The sequence below is a fragment of the Aedes albopictus genome, chromosome 2 (genome assembly GCF_035046485.1).
Source record: "Aedes albopictus strain Foshan chromosome 2, AalbF5, whole genome shotgun sequence".
Taxonomy (NCBI): Eukaryota; Metazoa; Arthropoda; class Insecta; order Diptera; family Culicidae; genus Aedes; species Aedes albopictus.
The window spans coordinates 278,759,337-278,785,494 of record NC_085137.1 but is presented as its reverse complement, the minus strand read 5'-3'; the positions used below and the strand labels follow the sequence as shown (position 1 = coordinate 278,785,494).

Below are 26,158 nucleotides of genomic sequence, written 5' to 3'. Positions count from 1 at the left end.
GGGAATTTCCGGCTCAGAGACAAACGACACACACACTGGTTTTTGTTCTAATTCATTTTAATGTCACTAATTACACTATTTACAGACTTTTATTTTGGCCGTCGGCCCACACATTTCTTCTGCCGGGCTCGGCTCGCCGGCTTGACTTCTCTGCTGTTGCTTCTGTTCACTACGAGATGCGTAACGATACTGATGCTCACCAAGTAGCGCTTCTTCTGCTCTCGTCCTCGACGGCCGTCGTCGACGACGATGATGGGTTTTTCCTCCTTCTCAGCGTGGCGATTGGCTCCTTTTTGGGGGGTTTCCTTCATGCGAAGATTGCGTGCTGCTACCTCGATTCTGTAAGTGTTTGGTTTGTCAATTGGTTGTGTTGAAGTGATTTTGTGTTTTTTAATTCGAAAATGTATAGGGCAGGTAGATTTCGTGTTAGAAATAGGTATTCCCCCCAGTAGTCCCCCACTTTATAAACAGCTAGCACAGTAGTAGGCAATTCACCTTAAATGCAGCATACCTCCCACCGAGCTTCAGCAACCCACCACCAGAGGTCGAAGACGATGCAGTTATGACGGCCATGAGGGGTGGCGTAATGGGGCCATTACGAAGGGTGCATCTCGAAAAGGCAATGACCGAGGGCCGAGGTCATGGACCTTGAAGCCTTGTGAAAGAGCCATAGTCTTTCACTTACCCGGTAGACGTTGTTCAAGCCAGACGGAAAGTTTTAAACCCAAAACGAAGTGAGTGAGCCTAGTTGAAACGCTCAGAGTTTGAAGTCGTGAAGAGTTGTGGAGAGGTGAAAGTGCTGAATAAGGACATTAGGTAACGGAACTCAATCACCCGTGGTCAACCTGTTCCTTACATCGACATTTGTCCATCTTTTTCACCAGGACCCCGCAGTTTTAGTGTGAAGCCAACAAAGGTTCGCCAATCGCCCTACCACGTCCTAGTGCTACAACCGGGTAGATTCCGGCAGCGTTATTGGCTGAAGGCCGATCCGTCCATCATATCGGCAGCCTAGGACGTGTAGGCGGGTCCGTATTCAGCTGCAGCGATACCCCAAAGCCACCCCGTGGCGAGAGACGTGGCCAGACGTGGCCTGAAGAGAACGCGGTGTTCCGAACCTCGGAGAGAAGGACATCGGCGGCCGACATTGAGGAGAAAGGAGGAAGAAAGGAGGTTGCAGCAGAAGAAAGGGGCCCCGAAGAGAACAGGTTAGATAGATTGTAAGAAAGTGGGGAGGAGTAGAATAAAGTGTGCACAAACAGTCCAAAAGTCGAAATACAGTTATTTAAAGTCAGTGCAGTGTAGTTACCATATTTCGAGTGCGAGAATTCCTTGTCCCGCGGTAAATTTAGGTGAGCGTGCCGACCCTGAGGCAGTTGATTCGGGGAGTCTCTGAGACGCTCCCGATTGGCTGACGCGATACTTACACTTTGGCGCCCAGCATAAAATTGACTTACCCTTAGTTTGTTGCGGGCTCAGCTTGGAAATTTGCATTGTAATTACTGGTTTCGACGGAGGTCTCTGGGAAAACATCCAGGCCTTCACAGGACGGTTGCCATTTTGGGCTTTACTCCTTTTATCTGACACAGAACGTGGAATTATTTCATTTTGAAACCGAGGGGTTCTGATTGTCCATTCATCAGTAACAAAGAACGATTGTTTAAAAAGTGAATGAGAGTTGAATTGAATTGGAAGGAGCACAGTGTTAAATCGTGTGGTGTGATTCGGTAGGAGGAACTGAAAACGCAAGAGCAAAATCGTATTTTATTTGCGGATTCGTAAACTAGGATTTTCAAATTAACAGTTTTTAGGTTTTTTTCAATTTTAGGATTTTTAAATTTAGGATTTTCAATTTTTTTTTTCAGCGTGCAAGACCGCTTTTTGCAAATCTAGGTAGTTCTTTTTAAATTTTCAAATTTCAAATTTTTGCTGAAACGTGCGATGGAGTTGGCAACACTGCAGTCGCAGTACTATGCGATGAACGCCGCCCATCTGGCCGATGACGAACTTGACCATGAACTGCAGATCCGTGACGTGAACATGATCGGTGAAACGCGTAGCAAACAGGAGCGAACCTTGCGTAGTCTGTTGAAGGCTGAAAAAGAGAGAAAAACGATTAGTTTCAAACCGTACTGGTTAACTTTGGTAGACGAACTGAAATGGTGCGATGAAAAGCTTGTAGAAGTGAGAAAAACGTTAGAAGAGAGGAAATCGCGAAAGGCACCGGATCAGATTCATAAAACTAAGCTTCTTCACATTTTCTTTAGAATGGAACGGTTGAAGGCACATGCAAAAGAAGAAGAAGACTTGAACAGCATTGCGATTATAGCAGGAGTTTGTTCCGCGTTATTGAAAACGTTTTTCTCAATCACCTCTCCGCTTGCAGAAGTGAGAGAAGCGGAGGTCGCGATAATTAATGAAAGTTTACGACAGATGCGTGAGGAAGCACAAGAGAATAGAGAAAATTTAGTTAGAGACGTAGCCGATCATGACGAGATCGAAAATGCAGGAGTTGGTATAGGAGAACCAGACGCGGTTGAGCATAGGAGAGAATCTACTGGTTCCGATAACGGTGAGCATAGGGTTCGTGAGCAGCATGCAGAAGACGATGATCATGATGAGGAAAACGGTAGAGAGAATGTAGTGGAAAAGCTTTCTGATGAGAATGAACGTTTGAAGGTTACCGTGAATCTGTTGCTTCGACGGATACAGTTACTCGAAACTGCGAATGCGACAAAGCAGAAAGAAATCGAGCAAATTAAACAGAGTACTCCGGTAGACGATAGATCGCGACAGAATGTGGATGAGCAAGAGCAGGGTCAAGGACAGGAAAACTTTTATGAATGGCTGAAAGCTAGATGCGGTTCGTTAGAAAGTTTAGTGAATTTGAACAGAGTCGTTCCATCGTCAAATAAAGAAAAAACGAGTGTTAGGCAGGAAATTGAGATCGACAGACCGAAAGGTAGTCGGTTACCGGTACACAAATGGTCAGTGAGATACGACGGAACAGACAATGGTAGGAAGCTGAACGAATTTTTAAAAGAAGTAGAGTTTAATGCGAGATCGGAGGGATTTACAGAGGCAGAATTGTTCGTGTCTGCACACCACCTCTTTACGCGGAAAGCAAGATCGTGGTTTATGGAAGTCAATGGGAACAATGAGTTAGGAACGTGGCAAAATCTAGTCAGGGAGCTTAAAAATGAGTTTTTACCTGCGGACATTGACTACCAGTATGAACGGTTGGCTAATTCGCGAAGGCAAGGTCCAAGAGAGAAATTTCAAGATTTCTACTTGGACATGGTGAGAATTTTCCGGAGTATGTCCAGGCAATGGGATGATGCCAGAAAATTCGACGTGTTGTTCCGTAACACCAGGGCGGATTGCAGAACGGCGATGTTAGCTGCCAATGTAACGTCCATTCCTAAAATGAGAGAATTTGGTAAACGATTTGATTCGATCAACTGGCAGATGTATGCTAAGAGGGAGAACAGATTTAGTAGACCGAATTCTCAAGTCGAGGAAATTAGTCAGCAAAAACAGAATTGGAGAGGTAGCGAATCGAATGTTAGAGGTCAATCTAGTTTCAGAGGGGGTTACCAGGGGCGGAATTTTAACCCGAACTATAACCCCGCGAATAAGCAAGGTCCTCCAGTTAAGTCTGGATACCAGGAGGGCAATTCTGAACAGAGATTTCCCCAAAAACCCAAATCGCGACCCGAGAACAGCCAAAAACAAAATCGTGTTCAAGACGAACCAAAACCTTCTTCGTCTGGTACAAGCGCGCTTCAGAGGATTGTGAAAGCATATATTCCAATCAAACGTGGTGTGTGTTTTAATTGCCATGAAGAAGGACATAATTCAAAGGACTGCCAGCAGGAAAAACATGTATTTTGTGAAAACTGTGGTTTTCCCGGCTTTCACACAAATAATTGCCCTTTCTGCCAATCAAAAAACGCCAAAAAGACTGCTCATTGAGGCAGAGCAGTCCGATCGGTTCCTTAAGTCCTCAGCCTGAATCTTTGGAAGATCCAGAATCCGTTCTTCAACAGTTAGGTTATTCGAAAGTGGTCAATCGGTCCAATAAGCGTGACGAAATCGCAACCTTGCTCGTCAAGCTTAGTGGAGACGCATGGCCGTTTACGAAGATTGAACTGATGGGAATTGGGTTGATTGGACTTCTCGACAGTGGCGCTGCACGGACGGTTTTAGGAATCGGAGCGAAGAAAATTATCAAGCAACTTAACTTGAGTGTCACGCCAGCATCAGTTACTTTGACGACTGCGGCTGGGGAAGATTTAGAAGTCCTTGGATGTGCGGACATTCCGATCACATTCAACGGAACAACTAAAATTTTACCCGTACTCATCGCTCCGAAGCTTAATCGGCGATGTGTATTGGGGTATGATTTCTGGCTAAAATTTGGAATTTCGCCAGCCATACGTAGTCAACCGATCGAGCTTTTAGATGATGGTGTTAGTGAGGACTTAGAAAAAGAAGAAGAGTTAACGGATGAACAGAAAGAGAGATTGGAGAGAGTAAAACAGTTATTTTTAGTCGCAGAGCCAGGAAAGCTAGGAATGACGGATTTGATTGTCCATAAAATTGACATGAAGGAGGAGTTTAGAGACGCAGACCCGGTGAGGAAAAATCCTTATCCGTGGAGTCCGGAAGTTCAGCGTAAAATACATGGAGCAGTCGACAACATGATTCAGGAGGGAGTAATAGAACAGTCTGATTCAGACTGGGCTTTACCGGTAGTACCAGTAGCAAAACGAGATAGTCAGGAGGTTAGGCTTTGCTTAGACGCTAGGAAACTGAATGAAAGGACGAAAAGGGATGCGTATCCGTTGCCGCACCAAAACCGTATTTTGAGTCATTTGGGCCAGGTGAAATACCTGACGACCATTGACCTGTCACAGGCGTTTCTCCAGATTCCATTGAGCCCTGAATCGCGAAAATACACAGCCTTTTCCATACCCGGTAGGGGACTGTTCTAATTCACACGTCTTCCGTTTGGGTTGGTGAACAGTCCCGCTACGTTGAGCAAGTTAATGGACCGCGTACTCAGCCATGGAGCTTTAGAACCGGCAATATTCGTTTATTTAGACGATATTGTTATCGCTAGCCAAACTTTTGAAGAGCATCTTCAAAAGCTTGAAGACCTCGCAAAGCGTTTGAAGGAAGCAAACCTTTGCATAAACTTGACCAAATCCAAGTTCTGCTGTCAAGAATTGCCGTATCTTGGATATATTCTATCACAAGATGGATTGCGGCCTAATCCAGATCGCGTCAAAGCGATCTTAGGATATCAGGTTCCGAAATCGGTGAGACAGTTAAGGCGATTCCTCGGTATGATTAATTACTACCGCAGGTTTATCGCAAATTATAGTGAGATTACAGCACCTCTCACTGACTTATTGAAAAATAAGCCAAAGAGGGTGCAATGGAACTCGGCAGCAGACACGGCATTTGAGGTCATTAAAGAAAAGCTAATTTCAGCCCCTGTGATGGCTAACCCAAACTTTTTGCTTCCTTTCACGGTCCAAACGGACGCAAGCGACAACGCGATTGCAGGTGTTTTAACGCAGGTTCAAAACGGAGAGGAGAAAGTTGTCGCCTACCATTCTGAAAAACTCAAAGGTGCAGAGCTACACTACCACGCTGCTGAGAAAGAAGGACTTGCCGCTCTCCGCTGCATCGAAAAGTTTAGAGGATATATCGAGGGTACTAAGTTCACTTTGGTGACCGATTCCTCGGCCCTAACTTTTATAATGCGAGCGAAATGGCGGTCCTCATCTCGTCTCAGTCGCTGGAGTATAGAACTGCAACAGTTTGATATGGACATTCGGCATCGGAAGGGTAAGGAGAATGTTGTACCCGATGCGCTCTCCCGATCCATCGAGACTCTCGATGAAGAGCCCGAGGACGGTTGGTACAAAAAGCTTTTCAAAGCCGTAGAGGACGACCCTGAAAAGTACGTTGATTTTAAAATCGACAATAAAATCCTTTACAAGTTCGTCGCTGCAAAATCTGACTTTTTAGATTACCAGTTTGAATGGAAACAGTGCGTTCCCACTTCAAACCGCAACCGCATACTAAAGCAGGAACACGACGATAGTCTACACATTGGTTTCTCCAAATGTGTGGAGAAAGTAAAGCAACGTTTTTACTGGCCTCGCATGAGCGCCGATATAAAAAAGTACATTGGGCAATGCGAGTCCTGCAAAGAGAACAAGCACTCTACTGTATCAACCGCGCCTGAAATGGGTAAACAGAGAGTCGCAACCCGGCCTTTCCAAATTATTTGCATGGATTACATCCAATCTCTGCCCAGAAGCAAGCAGGGCAACACTCACTTATTAGTGGTCATGGACCTGTTCTCTAAGTATTGCCTGCTTGCTCCTGTGAAAAAGATTTCGGCGGTCTCCCTCTGCAAAATTTTGGAAGAGCAGTGGTTTAGACGGCTCTCCGTTCCACAAATCGTCATCTCCGACAATGCTACAACCTTTTTATCAAGAGAATTTCAGGCTTTGCTCGATAAATATGAGGTTCAGCATTGGGCAAATGCAAGACATAGAAGCCAAGCGAATCCGACAGAACGTCTCAATCGAACCATTAATTCAATGATTCGTTCCTATGTGAAGGAGAATCAACAGCTGTGGGATTTGAAAATTTCAGAGATTGAATTCGTACTCAACAATACGATTCATTCAACTATAAAATTCAGTCCTCATTGTGTGATCTACGGTCATGAGATCATATGCAAAGGTCCGGAGCATAAGCAGGACCGCAAAAATGAGATGAGTGACGAACAGCGAGTGGAGAGATTGAGAGGAGTTCACCAGAAAATCGGAGAATTGGTGAGAGAGCATCTCCAAAAAGCTCATGAGGATACGAAGAAGCGGTATGACCTTCGCCATAAGCGATACTCACCAACGTTTGATGTGGGCCAACGCGTCTACAAACGGAGTTTTCGTCAGTCGTCAGCCGGAGACCAGTTTAACGCCAAACTGGGTCCGCAGTACACGCCCTGTACCATCGTTAGGAAGGTTGGAACTAGCTCGTACGAGGTGTCCGACCAACAGGGAAAATCGCTCGGCATATTTTCAGCCGCCGATTTAAAGGCATGATGCATCTAAAAACAGAATTGATATTAAAGCTAGCATTTGTTTTACAATGAGTCGTTGTTAGAGAGTGAGTTAGGTGAATAGTTCAAGTCAAAAAGTGTATGTTTGAATACTTAACGTCTGCTGTCTAATCGTACCGATGAATGAATTTTCCCGGGAAATTATTGCGTGGGCGTCACGTAGATGTGCGTCCAAACTCGTCGTAGATTTTGTAAATAGAAACGGCCGTATAGTCAATAAGTTGCATGTTTACCTAAAAGTTTAGAAGTAGTTTTGTATTTTTTTAAATTTGTTTCTTTTAATTTGTTTTGTATGATGAATCGTGGTTGAAAAAGCATAAATGTGTCGTTAGTTTAGCATATCTTGTAAACAAGGTTGCAAACAAGTTTTAACGTTGTGGTAGTCAAGTCAAAAGCAGTCCATCGAAAGTTATAGGTAGTAGATAGAATGTCGAGTGTATTTGCCAAGTTCAAGGTTAAAGGTCGTCATAGTCACAATTTGTAATCAATTATCCAGATAATTCAGGTCAATATCAATCACTACACGTAGAATCCACAGTATTTTTCACTGCATAGCATAGCAGTCATCTGCTGTGTCCATACTTACGCCCTGAGAGCAAGGACTAATCAGTCCAAGCATATTAAATGAGCTTTTAGAAAGGAATTCCCAGATGGAAAAATACGAAAACACGAAACTATTAAAAAGATCGAATGGCCATTAAATAATCCGCGGATTTAAAACATGATAATTAAAGTTTTCGTAGAGCTCACTTTCCAAAAATTCCTTTTAAAAACCACATTTGTAACAAACCCACATGTGATCACCAATTCTGCAGCATCACTATTGACAGACAGTTGACAGTTTTATCCGATCTTAACCGAATCCACACATACTGATGAAATGCTGATAACGTTATCGTAAATGAAGTACAAGAATATAACTCCGACAAATTGCGAGAAATATTTCATGCACAGTTTGCATGACTTTAATTTTGTACATATGCTCCAAATTTTATTTTTTTTAGAATTTTAAATTATTTTTCTTTGAATTTGTTTTGCATGTTTTATTAATCATAATGTTAAATATTTTAAATGTCTTTTTAAACAATCGGTGAAATTAAATGCTAATTGTTTCGAGGTTACCAGGTAAAAATCCTGAGTATTTGATCGCTGGAGGCCGGAGTCAGAAGACGGTGATGGTCAGTACTGACAAAATGTCATTAAATTGTGAGGAGTTGATTAAGTTCGACGATGAAAACCTATGACCCCGATACTCGATTACAATAATAGTCAATTTCACATACTTTTTACTGTTTGTTGGGTCTTTCTTAATCTAGTACGTGACAGGTGAAATGTTTCGTGAACTACCGTCAGTGATTGTGATTTTGTCCAGGTGTGTATATTGAAATGTGAAGTGCAGGTTCAGAGGTACGTGTAATCGGTGTATGCAATGTGAGTTCTAGATAAAAAAATATTTACTTCGTAAATATTTTTTACCCGAGCTGGGGGAGAGTGTAAGTGTTTGGTTTGTCAATTGGTTGTGTTGAAGTGATTTTGTGTTTTTTAATTCGAAAATGTATAGGGCAGGTAGATTTCGTGTTAGAAATAGGTATTCCCCCCAGTAGTCCCCCACTTTATAAACAGCTAGCACAGTAGTAGGCAATTCACCTTAAATGCAGCATACCTCCCACCGAGCTTCAGCAACCCACCACCAGACGTCGAAGACGATGCAGTTATGACGGCCATGAGGGGTGGCGTAATGGGGCCATTACGAAGGGTGCATCTCGAAAAGGCAATGACCGAGGGCCGAGGTCATGGACCTTGAAGCCTTGTGAAAGAGCCATAGTCTTTCACTTACCCGGTAGACGTTGTTCAAGCCAGACGGAAAGTTTTAAACCCAAAACGAAGTGAGTGAGCCTAGTTGAAACGACAGAGTTTGAAGTCGTGAAGAGTTGTGGAGAGGTGAAAGTGCTGAATAAGGACATTAGGTAACGGAACTCAATCACCCGTGGTCAACCTGTTCCTTACATCGACATTTGTCCATCTTTTTCACCAGGACCCCGCAGTTTTAGTGTGAAGCCAACAAAGGTTCGCCAATCGCCCTACCACGTCCTAGTGCTACAACCGGGTAGATTCCGGCAGCGTTATTGGCCGAAGGCCGATCCGTCCATCATATCGGCAGCCTAGGACGTGTAGGCGGGTCCGTATTCAGCTGCAGCGATACCCCAAAGCCACCCCGTGGCGAGAGACGTGGCCAGACGTGGCCTGAAGAGAACGCGGTGTTCCGAACCTCGGAGAGAAGGACATCGGCGGCCGACATTGAGGAGAAAGGAGGAAGAAAGGAGGTTGCAGCAGAAGAAAGGGGCCCCGAAGAGAACAGGTTAGATAGATTGTAAGAAAGTGGGGAGGAGTAGAATAAAGTGTGCACAAACAGTCCAAAAGTCGAAATACAGTTATTTAAAGTCAGTGCAGTGTAGTTACCATATTTCGAGTGCGAGAATTCCCTGTCCCGCGGTAAATTTAGGTGAGCGTGCCGACCCTGAGGCAGTTGATTCGGGGAGTCTCTGAGACGCTCCCGATTGGCTGACGCGATACTTACAATTCGACAATTCGCTTGCGCTTTCTTCACGTGAACGATACGTGATCCTTCTTCAGTTCGCAGCGTTGCGGACTGAACACTCTTCTTGTGCTGTGGGGGCGTAACCCGAGCAAAGTCTTACAACAAAATGATAGCAAATCGAAAACACGATTTGTAATCAGCAGCAAATTGATATCACAATTTGATATCAGATTGTCTTGATTCAACTTGAATTTAAATTTTGATTTCATTTTGCTGTCACTTCAACTTATTATAAATATTGAAGTTTTTAACCAATTTCAAAACTTCAAGACGACCTTGTATAATACAACTAATGCTATACCATCAGTGCAATTAACATATTGCATTTAAGTTTTCATATCGTTCGTAAAACTATACATTTAACGATTTTTCCATTTTTTCGCACTGACAGCAAAAACAGTTATCAATTTGATATCACTGATGGCAGGAATTGTTTTCAACTTGCTGTTACGGAAACATTTTTCTGCTCTCATTTTTGATGTTTTAACCCACGGGTTCCCAACAATTTGAGGAAGAAATTTTCAGTATGAAACGCCTTCAGAAAAAAAAATTTCGGCTGCGCCGCTATTTTTCAGCTACGACTCAAATTGAATGTACATGACATCATTGTTTATGAAATGTGAGTGTCGAATAAAAAAAAACGTATCATTGATTGTCGAAAATCCCTCCCACAGTAAATTTATGGCTACGTCAATGTACCCAAAAGAACTCGGTTTCGTTAATTTAATTCATGTTTTTTTTTTCTTAAAATTTTCATTGGGCCGCAGATGTTTTGATAATTCTTAAAGTGAGTCGCCACCTCAGAAAGGTTGGGAACCCCTGTTTTAACCGTTAAAACGACCAAAATGACAACAACCTGAGTTATCATAATTTGCAATACCACAACATCAAAATTAGTTTTCAATTTGCTGGGTCGCGTTGGGGGTTGTTATTTCGTGAGTGTTGCGTTTGATGCTGCTGGTTGGTGTTATTGCTGCTGTAGGGTTGTGTTACGCAGGGAGACGATGCACGTGCTATTCGTGGTTGTTGTTATTGTCCCTTGGCTCGTTCCGTACGGAACATACTCCCCCCGGTTGACACGAAGTTTCAACAGCTTTCTCCGGTGGCTCGTTGTCTTCAATCGGCAGGACTGCAATCTTGTTCATCGATCGGCGATATGTACTTCCATCGGAAAATACATCTACTGCGCGTACCAATCCATCTGCACCAGGATATACTTGGGTTATGAGTCCTAGTTTTCAGTTGAGTGGAGGTTGCGATTTGTCTTCCAATACAACTACCATTCCTGGGCGAAGGTTTGCCATGATCCTGACGTTTTTCGGTCGTTGTTGAAGGCTTCACAGATAACGTTTTCGTCGGCTGGATTGGATGACATTGAGAACAGTGGTCTCGAGTTCATCACTGCTTCGATTTCGGTAAGCACGATCGCAAGTTTGCAAGCTTAGAATCACTAACAACTCGGACGAGATGCCTTTTCATGGATTTCACTGCGGCCTCCCATAGGCCACCAAATTCTGGGGAGTTCGGCGGGATGAAATGCCACTCTATCTGCCTTGGTTGACAGAAACACGGTCGACAAAATGCTGGTCTATGAATTGCTGGTAAAGCTGGCGTAATTCATTCTGGGCTCCTCGAAAATTTGTTGCATTGTCAGAATGCAACTGGTAAACTATTCCTCGACGACTAATGAAACGCTGTAGTGCTGCGATGAAAGCATCTGACGTAAGATCCGAAACAGCCTCAAGGTGCACAGCTTTGGTTGCCATACACACGAATACTGCAACATAACACTTGACGAGTCTGGAACGGTAATTGCCCATTCGAATCCAGAATGGACCTGCTTAGTCAATTCCGGTGATTGCAAATGGGGGTGATGGAGTGATCCTACACACCAAAAATCGATTGAGGGTTTCAGCAAAATATTGCTGAATTCTGCCGAGCTGAAGGATTCAGCAAAATTTTTACTGAAATTCAGCAAAATTTTGCTGATTTGTTCAGTAAACTCTGCTGATCACCAGTAACGTTTTGCTGAAATTCAGCAAACTTTGCTGAAAGTTCAGGAAAAAATTTTGCTGGACCCTTCAGCTCGGCAAAATTCAGCAAAATATTGCTGAAAGCGTTTGGTGTGTAGGCTGCGGAAGGTTTCCCATCAGCTGCGTAGACATCTTGAGGTTTGTTCGAAAACATTTCCCACAGGTTCTTGTCACGTGTCGAATCGTTCAACGGGCGTTCAACAACCAGTACCTTTGGCGGATAGCAGCCATCAGTCCATTTTTCCGAAGATGCAGATGCTCGGTATGGAGTGCCTTTATTTAGTTTGTTCGACAAAATGATCGGGTACTTCATCTCAGCTGGTAAGTTCGAGTGTTGAAGACGTCCTCCAACTCGTACAATTCCATCGATCAATATTGGATTCAGGTTTCCTATTCTGCGACAAGGAACTCCAGTTTCGGTTTGCTGCATCATTTTTAGGATCACATGGTTCGCACGTCGTAGTTCGATGACGGTTACGTGGCGTGCTGTTTGGCGCTCTGACTTTTCCTTCAAACGGGCGTTGCAGATGAATCGGAGTACCAAAGCCATCACACGTTTAATCTTCCTGAAGTCGCTGAATCGGGAAAACAATGGAAACTCCTCTTCAACTGCTGTAGCAACTGTTTCGATGGTTGTTGTTCAGTCCGCAAAGCGAACTGAAGAATGAAAACGCACCATCAACATCATATTGCACCCGTCGAGTCCCAGCTCCCATCAACTAGCAGAAGTTAGCAGTCAGCCGGCGTATACTGATAGCGAGCACTCCGTCCGAGCATACCCGCAACAAGCAGTTTCTCTCTGAGGCGACCCCCGTACGCGAGCAGCGAGTGAGCGCACCGAGCGTGTGAGAACCTACACGAGAGATGCGTGACCCGACGAAGCCGACACAGCGAGAGAGAGAAAAAGAGAGGACGCCCGGTGTGCGCGTCCGTCGATCATCATCATCATCGTCAACCATCATCATCACATGCGCATCTAGAACGTTCCGCCAGTTTCTAGTGCACATTGGGGACGGTATAAATATGCGCGCGTTGCGCGAAATCAGAGTCAGTTTTAATCGATCCGGCTAACGATCGTAATAAATAGAGTTATTTAGAGAATTATTCCTCTGGTGTTTCCATCCACCCTATCCGAACCGAGCCTGGTTCTGGTGCCAGATATCCGACTAGGGTTCTGTCCACCAGTTGTCGTGAACTATCAGCCGAGCGAGGCTGATACAGTCCACTTGGGAGTTGGATACCATTCGCCTGCGGGCACCCCCGGGAAGGAGCTCCAAACCGCTCCTGCTCCCATCGGCTCAGTCTCTGCGGGGACGAGCGCATCCGGTGAGGCCAACCGGCCAATAGCCAGCCCCATTCCATCCACCCTATACAGTCCACTGCGTGTGTGTTCACGCAGCACTATTGGTCCTTCGAGCCGGATACACGATCTGGTACTGCGTACAAGCGTTCAGCGTGGCTTGAACAACGCGGTAGTGCATCGTTCAAGAAGCGTTCCGCGTGGCTCAGACAGCGAGGTAGTGTGCAGTTCTAGAAGCGTTCACGCGGCTTCAACAGCGTGAAGTTTAAGCGTTTCGCGTGGCTCAGACAACGCGGAAGCGTGTGATTCTAGAAGTATTGTCACCGTCGCGTTTGATTCCGTCGCCTCGGAAACGCCATCCGTTGCGGCAAACGCGTCGGTTACAGTGTGTATATCCCGTGAAGAGTGTACTATTCCAGAAGCGTCCACGTGGCTTGGACAACGTGGAGTGTTCCCCCGTTGCGTAGAGTGTGAATCCGTCGTCTCGGAAACGCCTTCCGTTGCGGCAAACGCGTCGGTTACCGTGAGTGCACCCGAACAAGTGTGCGATTCTAGTTTGGTTCCGTCGCCTCGGAAACGCCATTCGTTGCGGCAAACGCGTCGGTTACCGTGTGTGTATACCTGAAGTGTGAGATTCTAGAAGCGTCCACGTGGCTTGGACAACGTGGTGTGATAGTCCGTCGCGTAGAGTGTGAATCCGTCGCCTCGGAAACGCAATTCGTTGAGATAAAGCGCGTCGGTTCCCGTGTGTATCCTGTGAAGAGACAACGCGTCGGTACCTGTGAACTGATTCCGCGTAGTGTTGAGTAATTCCGATTCGTGCAAAAGTGATCAAGAGATGCCACCCAAAAGAACACCGACGAAGAAGGTTCCAGATCCAGCTGAGGACGGAGAGCTGGGACCGCTGTTTCACAACCGTGGAGCAGCACAACGTAATGTAACCAGAATCCAGACCATTCTGGAGAAATCCGATGCAGACTACGTGGAGCTAACCCCAGCCCAGGTAAAGGTGTATCAGCGCAGCGTCGAAAATGCCCATGCCGAGTTTGTCAAGTTCCACCAAGAAATCATCGCCCTGTCCCCATCAGACAAACGCGAGGAGCAAGACGAGTGCTACGTCAGGTTTACGGACATGTACGAGGAAGTGTCCGTGGTTCTCGAAAGTTGGATGGACAAGTTCGCCGCAGCCAAAGCAGAACAGATATCGCCTAATCCGAATCAGCAGTATTCATTCAAGCTCCCCTCCTGCGTGCTCTACCTACATTTGACGGACGGTATGAGAACTGGGAGAAGTTCAAAGTGATGTTTCGTGATGTGGTCGACAAGAGCAGCGAGCCAGACCGCATCAAACTCTACCATCTCGAAAAAGCACTGATTGGGGATGCCGCCGGTCTCATTGAAGCCAAAACAATAACAGACGGCAACTACGCACGAGCCTGGCAACTACTTGATGAACGCTTTTCGGATAAACGAAGGATGATCGACCGACATTTGGCAAACCTGCTGGGGGTGAAGAAGCTCACCACAGATTCCTACAGTGAGTTAAGGACGTTGGTGGAATCCTTCGATGGACACGTGGAGAATCTCAAGTTCCTTGGACAAGATATCGCAGATATTGCAGAGTATATGCTGGTGTTCCTGATCGCTCGAGCTCTGGACGATGAAACCAAAAAGTTGTGGGAATCGACTGTCAGGAAAGGCGAACTACCCGTGTACGACGAAACCATCGATTTCCTGAAGGAGCGCGTGTCTGTGTTGGAAAGATGCCAGTCGTCCAGCGAAAGCATTGAACCCAAACGTCGACTATCAGCCAAGCCGATGCCATCGAGTCATTTACCATCGAAGATAAATACCGCTACGGCCTCAGCCCCACAAGTCCAGCGCTGCGAATTCTGCACCGAGGATCATTTTTCGTTCAAGTGCTCGGTGTTCAACGGACTGTCAGTTGATCAGAGAATCGCCAAGGTTAAGGAGAACAACTGCTGCTACAATTGTCTTCGGCGAGGCCACCGTGTAACAGATTTTACGTCGAAGAAATCCTGCTCGAAATGCAACCGAAGACATCACTCACTACTACACCAGGACGAAAGGACTCAGCCATCAAGGGATATCAGCGAAGTGAAGCAGCCCACGCAACAACCAAGTCTAGTTCCAGCTCAAGCCCCTGCAGCTCCAGTGCCGACTCCAGTTCCATCGAGCAAGCCTCCGGACAGTGGCGCGTTGACGAATGCCGTTCATTCACCGGTTCCAGTTCAGTCGACAAGTCAAGTGTTCCTGCTCACCGCTGTGGTCAACGTAATGGATAAGGATCTGCAGCCGCATCCGTGTAGAGCTCTCCTTGATTGTGGTTCACAGGTGAGCTTTATTACGCAGGGTTTGGCCAATGTGTTGAAGATTCCAACTAGCGAGGTGAGTATTCCTATAACTGGTATTGGAAGTGCTAAATCAACCGCTGTCGGGGCCCGGGGCGTAGTGGTCCACACGTTCGCTTCATAATCGGATGGTCATGGGTCGAACCCAGCCTCGGCACTTGCAATTTTTCGTCAGCTGCTCTTCCCCCCGAGAGCAGCTGGCACCTGACCATCTTCGGAGCATATAGCTCTAACGAACTCGGAATTTGGATATCGGCGAACCGCAACTCATAATTGGATCCCCAATCGGACTGGGAAAGGAACAGCAGCCACACATCAGCATCATCGTGCTCATCATTCTACCATGAACAGGGTAGAAGAATGAAAGAAGCACAAAGTCAACCAGTTCAATACAGTAGAATATAATAGAATACATTTAGGCGCTGTACAAAAACTGGAAGTGCAGCGTCCAATTGGAATCGCTCACGTAGTACCCTAGTGGACAAAAGAGCTGTAAATTAGGTTAAGTTATTAAGAATAAAAAAATCAACCGCTAAGCAACTATGTACCGTCCAAGTTAGCTCCAGATGCAATAACTTTACGTTATCACTGTCTTGTCTGGTGTCGCCCAAGATCACTGGTCTTCTTCCTTCCTTCACAATCAACGTTGACTCTTGGAACATTCCCCCTGGTATCGAGCTTGCGGATCCCAGTTTCCATAAAGCAAACACCATCGATATGCTTATTGGAATGGATCATTTCCATGACATTGTGAAATCTGGTCATTCAAAGTTGTCTGACAATCTCCCTGGACTTCACGATTCTCATGTTGGTTGGTTGGTAGGAGGAAGCTACTGTAATCATCCGAATGAGACAACCGATTGACGGTCATTTGCTGTAAGCGTGGATCCGGTAAATCAGCTACAGCAAAAATTCTGGGAAACTGAGAGTGTTGCTTCTGAGCTAGTACCAGCTACTGACAGGGACTAGCTCAGAAGTCAATATTCCTTATCAACTTTTCCTCGAAGTGAAATCATTTGTTGTTACGCTCAGCTACCGTTGAGAGACAGTGCTGATCAGTCGTCAAATCCTACTTGTTTGCCCAATGATCCACCCGATATAAAGGAATGGCATCATAGCCATCATGATGACCCGATTCCCAAAAATGAAATCCTTGGTTTACCCGAGAGAATTGACAGGTTGTGGAATGGACCGCAATTTCCCCATACAGTGTTATTCGAAATCAGCTGTTCAGTTCCTCCGAACGACGAAGAAATGCCAGAAATAGAATCAACTGTGCTTAACCCCGCCGCAATGAAACTTGAAGCATTGCCTGTTCTGACGAAGTTTGAATTGTTCCATAAAACTCAGTGTATTGTGGCGTACTTTCGGCACTTGTCAAATTCTCGTAAGAAAGCAGAAGATCGAGTGTTTGCTCCCTTTCCTACTATTCCAGAACATCGAGAAAAGACGAAAGAGATTGTTGGTGTCATTCAACAACAGAAACTTCCTGTAGTGATGGGGAAAGTCAAGGCAGGTGACAATTTCCGTCGACAAGGCAGCCTTCATTCATTTCTCTACAAAGCCTTGTTGCGAGTAGCAGGAAGAATTCGTTATTTTCAACTGCCCTTCGGGACCAACCATCAATTCAGTCCTCATGCAAGAGTTCCTGTTACGCGTAACCTTATCGATTCAGTTTATAATAGTGTGGTTTCCATGATGTGGCAACAGTTTTGGTTGCTGAACAAAAAATCTAGTGTTCGCCAGGTAAAGAGAAGTTGTGTCGATTGTTACCGTTCCCCGAATTCCCCGAAATTTGGTCTTGAAGGGATTTACCAGTCCGCATCCCTCAACAGTTTGGAGCAGTTTGCTCTCTTGTGTCAAATAGAAGTGATCCTGAACTCTTCACCGCTATTCACACACTCTAATGACCCTCCCGAAAAAGAAGCACTAACTCCCGCTCACTTGATTATTGTTCGCCCTTTTTTGACTGTTCCCGAACTGTCGTACAACGATACTCCGTCCAATCATTTGTCCCGCTGGCAATATGTCCAACAAATGCGTGAACGAGTTGATGTCAGATTTGGATTGAATGTGTCGCTAGGTCGTGTAGTTACAGTGTACCCTGGGGCGGACGGTTTGAGTGTTGCCGTTGCGACCGTAAAAACAAAGTCTGGAGCATATCAGAGATCCGTACACAAATTAGCACACTTGCCAGTACTTCATAACCTCGCATCTTCTGAGCCAAACCTTGCGCCCATAGCTCTTTCCGGCGGGAGAATGTTCAGTCCGCAAAGCGAACTGAAGAATGAAAACGCACCATCAACATCATATTGCACCCGTCGAGTCCCAGCTCCCATCAACTAGCAGAAGTTAGCAGTCAGCCGGCGCATACTGATAGCGAGCACTCCGTCCGAACACAACCGCAACAAGCAGTTTCTCTCTGAGGCGACCCCCGTACGCGAGCAGCGAGTGAGCGCACCGAGCGAGTGAGAACCTACACGAGAGATGAGTGACCCGACGAAGCCGACACAGCGAGAGAGAGAAAAAGAGAGGACGCCCGGTGTGCGCGTCCGTTGATCATCATCATCATCGTCAACCATCATCATCACATGCGCATCTAGAACGTTCCGCCAGTTTCTAGTGCACATTGGGGACGGTATAAATATGCGCGCGTTGCGCGAAATCAGAGTCAGTTTTAATCGATCCGGCTAACGATCGTAATAAATAGAGTTATTTAGAGAATTATTCCTCTGGTGTTTCCATCCACCCTATCCGAACCGAGCCTGGTTCTGGTGCCAGATATCCGACTAGGGTTCTGTCCACCAGTTGTCGTGAACTATCAGCCGAGCGAGGCTGATACAGTCCACTTGGGAGTTGGATACCATTCGCCTGCGGGCACCCCCGGGAAGGAGCTCCAAACCGCTCCTGCTCCCATCGGCTCAGTCTCTGCGGGGACGAGCGCATCCGGTGAGGCCAACCGGCCAATAGCCAGCCCCATCCCATCCACCCTATACAGTCCACTGCGCGTGTGTTCACGCAACAGTTGTTATTTCGGGAAGCATATCCTCGGGGATGTCTTCGATGTCCTCTGCTTCGTACTCAACGCTCGAAAGGAATGACGGGCCGTACCACCAAAGACTGCTTTTGCACAAGTCGTTCGGTAGTAGTCCTCTGGAAACGATGGCCACAGGGTTCTCCGTGGTTCGAATGTAGCACCATTGAAATTCTGCTGTTTTACCGTTGATTTCGGCGATACGATTGCGTACAAAAACCTTAAGTCGATGTGCGGGTCGTTTCATCCAAGCCAGAACTATTTGGCTGTCTGACCAGAGAACGACGTGACGAAACTCCATCTGGAGGACATAGACTACCTTCTCAACAAGTCGAGTCAGTAGTAGTGCGGCACACAACTCCTTTTGTGGTGTCGATAACTCGTGTAGCGGTGCCACCTTGGATTTGCTGGTAACCAGTTTTAATTTGACTAATCCGTCGAAGAAAAGGCTATGTAGGTAAACACATGCACCATAATCCACTGATGATGCATCGGCAAATCCGTGTAGTTCGTAGTCTACGGCTTCGTCGAAGGTAATTCGTCTGGGAATAGCGATCGTATCAAGAGCTGACAAGGAGTTTGCGAAGTCCTCGCAGAACTTCTGCGTTTGAACGTTTACCGGTTCATCCCATCCAATCATGCATTACCAGAGCCGCTGCACAAGTAGCTTGGCAACAACGATGACTGGTGACACAAGACCTAACGGATCAAACAGTCTTGCCACCTTGGAATAAATGATCCTTTCCGTGACGGGCTGCTTCAAACTGCGTTGAACTGGCCTGGCAATTTGGAAAATGTCGGCTTTCGGGACCCACAGTAGGCCAAGTACCTTTATTACTCCATTCGGTCCATACTCTTCCAAAGTGGCTGGCTGTTCCTGTTCAGCTGTCGGAATGTGTTCCAGTAACTCGTTTGAGTTGGAACACCACTTGTGTAGCGAAAAACCTCCTTTCTGCATGATGCCCTTCACCTGCTTCACTGCTTCAACAGCAGCTGGAAGCGAGTCTGCGCCCGAAAGGGCATCTTCCTTCACGATATGGGCTCCGATAGGGTAGTCTGTTGATTCGTCTTCGGCTAGTTGTTGCAAACAGCGGGTTGCCTGGAATAGTGCGGAGGCTGTCCCGTATGTTACCGTGGTAAGCTCCAGGACACGAAGGCGGTCGGATGGTTGCTTGCACCAAAAAACTCGAAGAAAATGCGTGTCTCGGGGATCCATGATGATCTGGCGATACATCTTTGGTACGTCGGCGGTGAATGCAATTTTATACTTACAGAACCGTAGCATAACGTCATACAGTTCCTTCTGTACCGATGCACCCACTTGAAGAACGTCGTTGAGCGAAAGACTTGCTGCGTTTGCCTTTGCGCTAGCGTCAAATACCATGCGACATTTGGTGGTCGAACTCGAAGGGCGGAGTACGGCGTGGTGTGGCAAATAGTAGCTTTGCTGCTTCGGATCGTCGTTTTATTCTCGTATCTCTCGGCAGTGTCCCAGCTGCTCATATTCTCGCATAAACTCGATGTACTGCTGCTTCAATTCTGGGTTCTTCTGTAGTCTCTGTTGCAACATCTGGAACCTTTTCAAAGCAACAGAACGGCAATCATTCAGTTCGTTGGCGTTATCTCTGAACGGCAACCTCACGATGTAACGTCCATCTTCAGTGCGACGGTGAGTTGCGAGAAAATGAGCCTCGCATTCTTGCTCCTCGCTGGTTAATGGGCTGGCATCAGGCCCTTCTTCAAGTTTCCAAAAACGCTGAATTGCCTCCTCGACGTCGTCTAGCGATGTGGTGAGCGAGTGCTGTACCTCGTTGGCATTGGAACGCTCTCTGAAGACTCCAGCTACCACCCATCCTAGGGAGGCTCCGCGCAGCTCGGGGAAGTCTTCGTCGATTTTGATGTGGCCAGGTCGTAGTAACTGCAGGAATAGTTTGGCTCTGAGAAGCATGTCGATTTTCTCCGGCTTGTAGAACTCTGGATCTGCAAGTTGAACGTCGAAAGGGATGTTATAGAATGAAACGTCGATTTTGGCTGACGGGATCACTCCTGTGACGTTGGGCGTTATCAAGCACTGGATCTGCGTTTGATGGTCGGAAACTCTAGACCGGAACCTTACCTCAACTTAGTCGTGGGCAATAGTCTTGACGTCGTTGATACCTCGTATTGGCACGTCGACACGTTGTCTCTCGCTTCCGAGACGGTTCGCAAGATCATCTGTGATAAAGTTCACCTGTGATCCGCTGTCCAGAAGCACACGGCATGGATGAAGGCGATTGTTTCTATCCACCACGTTGACAACAGCTGTAAGCAGGAACACGGTCTTTGTGGAGTTGGCGTAGTTGCACGAGAAATGCGGGGTCTCTCTGACCGAGGTCAAAACGGATACCTTGTTCTAATCGATGGGAGGGCGGTTCTCCTGAGCTGGGACGGACACACTTGGTTTCGGTTCTTGTTTTGGTTCCTCGTTGTGGAGCTGCGTATGATGCCGCTTCTGGAATTTCTGGCACGTCTTCGGCGATGGACAATCTCTAGCGCTGTGCCCCTTGCGAAGACAATTGAAGCAGACTCCGGATGTCCTTACCTTCTCAATCCTTTTCTCGAACGGCAGACTGCTGATTGCGTCGCCCTGGTAGTTACGATGTGAACCCTGGCAGAAATCACACTTGTCCTTCTTCTGTTGTTCGGTCGCAGCGGCATGAACCTTCACACCGGCTGCCTTCGATGATGCTTGGCCTTTCGAACTCGGTTTTGGCAGTGGCTGGGAGGTGGAGTTTTGGAATGCCATTTCACAGTTCTCCAGCATCTGGCACCTTGTCTGAAGAAACGAAATGGTCTGCGCATACGTTGTCAACTCACCTTTCTTCTGCGTGGCCTCCCATGCCATCCTCGTTGCTTGATCCATCGAAGACGACAAGATGTGGACCAGGAAGAGGTCGGATACACCCAGGAACTTCTGCTCCAGATACTTCAAACTCTTGACATGGCGGGTACACTCGTCGTGGAGTCGTCGAAGCTCCTTGCAGGTTCCCGAAGCCATTTTCGGGATGTTGAATAGGCCACGGATGTGCGTCTCGACGATGATCCTTTTGTTCTCGAAGCGGTCGGTGGGGATGGCCCATGCCTGTTGATAGTTTTCCTCACTGATAACCTTGGCATCCAGAACTCCAGCTGCCTCACCAACAAGCGCCTTGTCTAGATGGTAAAGCTTGATGGCGTCGGAATCTCCAGAATTGGCCATCAGGTCCTGGAATATGGCCTTGAACTTCGGCCAGTTGGCGTACGATCCGTCGAAGATGGGGATCGGGACCTTCAATGGTTGCTGCTGCACGATTACCTTGGTTGTGGGAGTGGAGCTCTGGTGGCATCAGTATCTCTGGAAAGCATCAATTCGTCGATGACGGTGCGGACGTGGTTGTATCGCTCTTCGAACGCAATGTAGATCTCTTCTTGTTGGCAAAAGGCTTCATCCGGAATTGCGGCGATAAGTTTACTGTGCACGGCACTGAATTCGTTGTAGGCGTCGTTGATGTTCTTCAAATGCGTCCTCAACTACGAAGGGCTGATCACGTGTTTGGCAGTGGCAAGTGCCCTTTGCACCCGCGCCAGCTTCATACTTACTTGATTACGCTGGCGGGACAACGACGACAACTCCTTCAGTGTCTCAGCATCGGCGGTGATTTCCCAGTTGGTCGAGTAATTTTCCACATCAGCGTCCAACTGCTGCTTAAGCTTTGCAGCTGCAGCGGCCTTAGCTGCCCTGGTCTTCGGCGTATGGCTCTGCGACATGATGGAAATCCTTCGGGCAGAACACGCAGGTAACGACGGTGCGAGTGCGTATCAGGTCGGGGCGGCGGTGCAAAGTACTCCTCGGGCGAGTGACGGCGGGTTCGGAACAACTCACAAGCGGCGGCGATAGAAGCAATTCTCTCCTTGGTCGGTGCACGTTCTGGCAAGGGTGTCACACAAACGTGTCAGGCGGTGATGTCGTATCCTTTCCAAGGGCGGCGGGGCGGCACTGGATCCGGCTCGAAGGACCACTATGTTGGCGCGTATCCGGGACCAACTCCGGTCGGATCGGGTGGACTGTATCACTCGGAACAGTGACTACAACTACAACTACACTTAATTACTCTGTACTTTACCTTTACCTACTTATACTACTGGGAATTCACTGTTCACTTCACTTTTACACACTACGACGTTTAAAACAATACTGGCTCACTCGAAGTCCCTATCCGCTATTTATATTTGTCGATTGGAATTCCAGAAACTTCGAGTAAGCGCGCGGCACCTGTTCCGGAACAGCGTGGAACACGCTGGTGGTACTCAATCTCATCATCGGTCGGCGTGGTCCGTGCGGCTGCTGTGGTGAGTTCGTGTGAGTTACCTCACGATGATGACGACGGCGGTGGGAGCTTCTCACGGCACTCACCACAGACTCTCACGCCTGCTGGTGGATCTCGTACTTGCAGTGACGTCGTCAGGATGGGTAGCGTTGGGGGTTGTTATTTCGTGAGTGTTGCGTTTGATGCTGCTGGTTGGTGTTATTGCTGCTGTTGGGTTGTGTTACTCAGGGAGACGATGCACGTGCTATTCGTGGTTGTTATTATTGTCCCTTGGCTCGTTCCTTACGGAACACCTATGAAGCGCTGAACAATTCGTGGTCTGCGTCTGTGAATTTGCTGGTTTAGGCAGAAGATCTTGAACTCTATGAGGGGAATCCAGGTTTCCATCCACATTGCCAGCACAGGAGACTGCAGTGTATTGCTGAAAACCCTGAAAAATCGGGATCTGCACGACAGGTCTGCACGCTTGTTCAAAGTCGTATTGAAGGGCTCTCAAGTGATGATAATCGCCTGATGAGATCAAAAATGAACTAAACTTATTATTTGGATTCACTCCAGTCCAAGTAATAGAAATGAAAAAGAGAACCCGCTCTGAGAATTCTCAACAGGTGTTAACAGTTTTATTTTTCTATTACATGTTCGATTTTAACTTGTTAATATTCTCCTAATTTTAATGTGCATTTGTAGGGCTCTTATGTCATTCAGGAAGAATACAGCCCTAGCAACCGCAGTAGTTATATACTTTTAGGTCATTTTTGATGATAAATAACTGCAAGACAGGCAAACCGGTCCCTAGCACAGACATCAAAATGCAGCCGTCTTGCAATAAGACCCGATTCGGGATGACCCATTAGGAATAGTTTTCCTAGACAAAATTAAACTATGAAAACAGAATAAATACTCTTAACAAAAATGCAATCTGCCAAACAAAACACTGTTCCAGGATTGACTGATGGGCCAAAACCAATAAATGAAACCTCGTCATCCTGTGATCGTTAATTGTTACCCATTAGGGTAGCAGACCAAATTTTATGTTGAATGTTGCATTGTATATCAAACTAGCTGTCCCGGCAGACGTTGTACTGCCATTTTGATTGTGATTGTTTGACAACTGCTGGGGAGTCATTTTGGCACCGCACTCTAGATTTGTTTTATTGTGATCGTTTTGAATTTCATCCCGCTCATAACAATTTCAATAATTTTACAATTGTTCTTCTCTGAAGTTTATTTTCGTAACTTTTTTTACTTATAAACACAGCCACCATGAGTACGAATCGAACCATACAAGAGTCATTCTGATAGGTTCACCCGTTTGTTAGTTTTGTTGCCTCAAAGGAACTACAAACTCATTTATATATATAGATATATAGATTTATGTTTTATAGGTGTGTCAATTTATGAAGTCGTGCACTATTCTGCATTTGTAGTGTTCTGTTTTATTTTTCGCAGGGCCAACTGAAAAATAAAATAGAAAATTTATGGGTTCCATTGTTGTTTGTTCAGTGATTTGGCTTCCAACGTGGGCCATGAATTGTTCTATTTTTTAATTTGCTACAATGGGCGCCATTGTTACAAATAAAATAAATAGAAAAATTCATGCCTCACATTGGGCGCCATTGTAACAAATTAAAAAAAATAGAGCCCATTAAAATTAGGAGAATATCCACAAGTTAAAATCGAATACGTAACAGAAAAATAAAACTGGTAACACAGGGTATCAAGAATTTTATTGAGTTCACTTTAACAAAAATGATCTAAATCATTTGAAATATTTGGACAAGGCGAAGAAAATGTTTATGTCCAAGTTACATGGGAACATTTTCGAAAGCCTGGTGGAAACTTCCAGAACAAAACTCACTGCCGCCACTGCCAGTGTTGGGGACATGGAACGAATCATTACCACATGGATGCTAAATGCATGATTTGTGGAGGCCAAGGACGATTGTCCGGTAAAGGAAGATACCAGGAAGTTTAAATGTTCGAAATGCGGTGACAACCATAATTTCAACTTTTGGGATTGCCCTATCCGCAAAAAAGTTGTTGAATCCCGTGCCCGGCAGAAGAATGGGAACGCTAATACCCGAAACTCTGCAGGAAGAATTTCTAACACAAATCCTTCAACAACAAACGGTTGAATAATTGTCATACCGCTCGTTCCATTCCGCCGAAGGTAGTTAAAGCGATTAAAAGCTTCTCCTAATGTCATCATTAACAATCTTTTCTGAACAGCTAATCTCTTATTTCCTGTCTTTACGCTAACAAAATCTCTTTGGCCTGGCATTGCACGGCTTATATCATCGTCCTCAAAAAAATTCAAAACCAGTTCTTTTGTTTCGTTACTCAAAGCTTTTCCAGAGCTTGAACCTTAAGATGAATCTAATACATTATCTCTTTCCTTTCTTGCATCTGATGCCATATTTCTACTAGTTTTAAATTCGTCTACAATTTTTTGTACTGACCATGATTTTGGTAACAATGATAAAATTGATAGTTTTTCTTGCCTTGTGGCTGAATTTAAAAATTTAATTTTCATATTTTCTATGACTTCATCAAACTCGTTTGCTTTTTCTGTTTTGGCGTCTAATTCAAAAACCCGATTTAATCCACCTATGGTGAACAGAATCCTTCTTACACTTATTAAAACTATTGTTGTATTATTTGTATTTATTTAATTTATTTTGTGTGATGGACCAAAAGTTCTCGAAAATATTGTGGATTTGGCTTCTAGTGGATTGGTTTCCAAAATAGCATCATGGACCATGGACTAAACTACCAGAAATGCCAGACACCTTCTAGAATCTTGTGGGAAATTTTTAAAAAATAGCTTACATATTCTGGAATATTGTGGGGGTGGAAGCTAAGGTAAAATATTATCTCCTGGGCGCCCATTAAAAACACCACCCCTGGCGAAGACTGGCGCTCGAGCCTAGCTATTTAGCACTGTAGTTGGAGGAAATGCCAATGCAGAACCCGTAGCTTCCGGGAAGGTAAGCCCAGCTCCCTGGGTTAGTGGGTTGGTGTCAGGCCCTGCGAGCCAGCCGTAAAAAAGACTAGCACCGGAAAATCAACAAGAGAAGAATGCGAACCGATACCAATGGCGACGACCACAGCGACGAAAAGGGACTTGCGATTGGAAGCTCGGTACGTGGAACTGCAGATCTCTCAACTTCATCGGGAGCACCCGCATACTCGCCGATATACTGAAGGACCGCGGGTTCGGAATCGTAGCGCTGCAGGAGGTGTGTTGGACAGGATCTATGGTGCGAACGTTTAGAGGTAATCATACCATCTACCAGAGTTGCGTATCGTTACACTTGGAGATCACCA

General features: G+C 46.0%; 2 protein-coding genes across 2 annotated transcripts; both read right to left on the bottom strand.

Annotated features, from left to right (window-relative positions):
* Positions 1-19,128: 19,128 nt before the first annotated feature.
* Positions 19,129-19,869, bottom strand: LOC134286588 (uncharacterized). The gene has a single exon (XM_062848222.1). It carries the CDS (start codon positions 19,867-19,869, stop codon positions 19,129-19,131), a length of 741 nt encoding a protein of 246 aa, XP_062704206.1.
* An 81-nt stretch (positions 19,870-19,950) lies between these two features.
* On the bottom strand, positions 19,951-20,699 carry LOC134286587 (uncharacterized). Its single transcript, XM_062848221.1, has 2 exons — positions 20,643-20,699; positions 19,951-20,562 (listed from the first exon to the last, which is right to left on the bottom strand). Exons 1-2 carry the CDS (start codon positions 20,697-20,699, stop codon positions 19,951-19,953), a joined length of 669 nt encoding a protein of 222 aa, XP_062704205.1.
* Between the last annotated feature and the right edge of the window lie 5,459 nt (positions 20,700-26,158).